This window comes from Elaeis guineensis, chromosome 4 (assembly GCF_000442705.2).
Source record: "Elaeis guineensis isolate ETL-2024a chromosome 4, EG11, whole genome shotgun sequence".
Classification (NCBI taxonomy): domain Eukaryota; kingdom Viridiplantae; phylum Streptophyta; class Magnoliopsida; order Arecales; family Arecaceae; genus Elaeis; species Elaeis guineensis.
The window spans coordinates 24,803,887-24,807,567 of NC_025996.2; the positions used below are offsets into that span (position 1 = coordinate 24,803,887).

At 46.2% G+C, this 3,681-nt stretch overlaps 1 protein-coding gene across 1 annotated transcript; it reads right to left on the minus strand.

Annotated features, from left to right (window-relative positions):
* Positions 1-469: 469 nt before the first annotated feature.
* On the minus strand, positions 470-1,904 carry LOC105043299 (brassinosteroid-responsive RING protein 1). The gene is given in 2 exon segments (XM_010920794.3): positions 470-1,280; positions 1,283-1,904. Coding segments are annotated over 2 exon segments (576 nt in total). The 5' UTR covers positions 1,560-1,904; the 3' UTR covers positions 470-981.
* Positions 1,905-3,681: the final 1,777 nt, after the last annotated feature.

A 3,681-nucleotide genomic window follows, 5' to 3' on the forward strand; every position in this document is an offset into this window, starting at 1 on the left:
CAAAACAATGTCAGTTAACCATTTCCTTGGATTGCAAGATGGCTGCAAACATGGTAGCTCGACTTTGAACATTTTTTCTGTGAGCAAAAGGTTCATATCATGCATCCAACTAGAGAATTTACGTCCGGTTGGGAATGATGAGTACTCCTTGTGTAGCTGAAGGTACGTTCGGGCTTTTTGCCACGAAGTCTAAATAAGGAAAATAAAAAAAAAAAGAAAAGAAAACTGTACATGTGAGATCTGAAAAAAGATGAACTGTAGATTATTGCAATATCCTTCGGCCGAAATGGGCACAAATAATAGAAGGCTCAGCAGCAAACGATCTTAAGAAACACCGGCCACCACTTAAGTCATGGAAGAAGCAGATGAGCCGTGAAGCCAGCTTCTTTGATACCGACAAAAATATAAGAACAGCAAAATAATTAAAGAACTAGTTCATTTATCAGCTGTCAGAAATAAAAATACTCAATAATGGGAAAGATAATATTTTTTTTATAGATAGAGGAAGATAAACAAATATGAACAGCTTGTTCCTCTCTACTCTCTCTAGATCTTCCTCTCTTGGGAGAGCGCTCACCGTTTCCAATTCGTCGAAACACTCAACCGCGATGAAGTGGAAATCCCAGACTCTAATCCAGCGGCGCCCCCAGCAAATCGCCAACCTGAGCTTCTCTTACCACCCATCTTTTCTGCATCAACCTTTCTATCTCGACCCTCAAGAAATTACAGACCGAAACAATAACAAAGACCTTTACATACTACATATCGAATTCCAATTCTAGCGTTCGGCAAGCAATCCAGATTACGAAGAACAAGCACGTAATTTCTGGCCTTCTCTCTTTTCTTCTGGATACTCTCTCTGTTCTTTTTTTTTGGGGGGGGGGGGGGGCGGTGTTGGGGAAATATCTCCATTCTGGTTCCCGCGAGTGTGGTATGTACAATTGGCCATTTGTATGGCATTTATACGAGTTAGCGGTCCCTCTAAGAGGAAAGCAGCTGGTGGTGAACAAGCAGCGTCGGCGACGGAGGAGGAGAAGGGAAGGAGGAATAATAGTAGTCGTAGAAGGAGTCGGGGACGCCGGCGGCGGCCCAAAGGCGGTCGCTGAGGGAGTCCTGCATCTCCTCCGGGATGAGCGGCGTGCGGCAGAGCGGGCAGGTGCGCTGGTCATGCTCCATCCAGCGGTCGAGGCAGCCGCGGTGGAAGATGTGGCGGCAGTTGGTCAGCCGCCGCACCTCCTCCGCCGCCTCGAATTCGTAGAGGCACACCGCGCAATTGTCCCCAGGTGCTGCCCCTCCCCCGCCAGCTCCTCGTACCGGACCACCGGCAGCACCTCCTGGATCAGCATCGCCGACGCCGACCGGAATTCCGGGCGGTGGTGCTGGCTGTGGCCGTTTGGGGGAGGAGGGTCGGACCAGGGGATGTCGGAGTCGAGGAGGTCGCCCAGGCCGACGGCGGTGAACACCCAGGAGATGAGCCGCCGGACGAAGCCGAGGAGGAAGACCGTGTGGAGGAGGAGCTTGGGGAGGAGCAGCTCTGAGTAGCCAACCGGGAATCCCATTATATTATGCTAGCTCTGAAGAAACTCCTACTTCAATCACCTGGGAAAAAGATCGCCTTTCCTTCCCCTCCTTAAAACTCTCTCTCTCTCTCTCCTCTCTCAGCAAAACCAGTAGCAAGAGAAATAAATAGGAATTGGTTTTGAGATATGAGAGACCCGACCACCTATCTTTGGCTCTCCAGTTTCTTGGAACTCTGGGAGGGGGGTGAGTAATGATGCTGGGTTGCTGCAGCTGCAGCTGCTAGCTGGGCGGCTTTTATGCAGGGGCTTGGGGGGTGGGAATTGCCATGTGAATGCAGTGATAGAATTATGCTTATAGAAATAGGTGGGGATTTGTTGAAGAATGAGCAGTGGGGTCGTATTATATTTTGTTAGATTTTCTTTTGATACTGGATGGGGATGGTTACAGGAAGGTGCGACTCCACAAGCACCAAAGCACCCACGACTTTTTTTTTTTTTCCTCTTTTTCCTTTTTGAAGCCTTCCCTCCCGTTTCCTGGTTCTTCGAACTGTTTTTTGTCCTTTATTTCCTCTCTTCTTTATTAATATTCTACATCATTGATGTCTTTTTTTTTTTTTTTAGCCCTGGAAAATCTAGAAACTTTGATGGTTTCATTTGGACTGTTTCGACCAAGACTAAACTAAAACCGGTGACGGATTGCATCTTTTAAATGTGTTTGGTTTGAAACTTCTTATGGCCATTCTATAGAATTACCGTAAACCAGGGCTGGTCAGGCTTATTCCGGTCCCAACGATGTTGAACAATCGGGTGTGGAATTGAATGGACCCAAACCGGACCTACGAGTCCGGACGCTAGATTTCTGGTGTGATGGGTCCATATCTAGCAAGAGACCGAGTACCTCTGGCGGCAGGCTCATCATTGTGCTGGTATAAGGGCCGAAAATTTTTCTTTTCTTCTAGACTAAAAGAGAACCGTAGATTATCAATCATCCCCTTGTCTTTCTCTTCTTATTTTAGACTAATAGTGACGTGCCCTGGGGGCCAGAGCACCAGTCAGCTTGATCCATAGTAGATCATACACGCCAAGGTTTTAAATTAGCTGCCTTGACGGGGGAGCCCACTGCCTGTGTTATATGTTGATGGATAGGTTTGAAAATTCATTATTTTCTAAATTATTGTTAGTATTTGTTTCTTTGGCGAGGGAGCGGCCATCTTGTACATAGCATTTACGGATATTGGAGAGTTGCATGTGGCCTTTGGACATGAACGTGTCTCACATGAATGCATTTAGTTTTGATGTTGGCCAAAACTTTGGAGAACTAGCGTAGATTTGCTTGCAAGGTCAGAAAATTTGTCTCATCTAACTATTTTAGGTATTTCAATGTAGAATTTTGCTCAGGGGGGTTTGTTCACAGTGAGGTCAGATCTAGGATTTGTTTCTAACCATGGAATGAAACCTTAGAAGTAACATTTCAGAAGTGTAAGGCACTTGGTTCCCATGGAGCACCTATGTGATGCTGCTAGTTAGGTGAGGCCTGTTGCACTAAGAAGTTACGGGAAGTAGTCCCAATGACTGCGATCTTGACATGTGATTGGTATTGGAAACTTCCACCAAGAAGTGGCTTCAGCTGGAATAAATTAAGCCACCGCAGGTCCTAGCTCCAGATCGGGACAAACGAAGTAGCTCAATTGTAATTCTCTATTCCATCAGCGTGCCCAGGATCAGAAGCTGGGTATATTATTAGGCATTCAACCATTGTACCATGCCCGGCTTGGGATTTATTTTTAGCCATAAACTAGAACGAATGAACAAACGAGTGCTTTAGCTCTGTGAAATTCTTTAGCAAGGTAGATAGCCAACCAAAACAGTGATTCTTTCTGGGTCAGAGGTCTTTGATTGAAATAGCTGCTTATTCCGACTACTCACAGCAAACTAGCCACCGTAGGCAAGGATAGCCTTCTCGTCCAATCTTGAGGCTGCACCGGAAAGTAATGTGGTATTCACTCACTTGTCATCACACTCGTTAATGTCCAACTCCAAAATCTTATATTTCAAGGCAACTCAAAAATCTTATTCACCATTGACATTTTCCGGGTTATTTCTCACCAAACCCCTCCATAACCACCCCCCCCCCCCCCAATAGTGCCGAACCCCTCTTTTT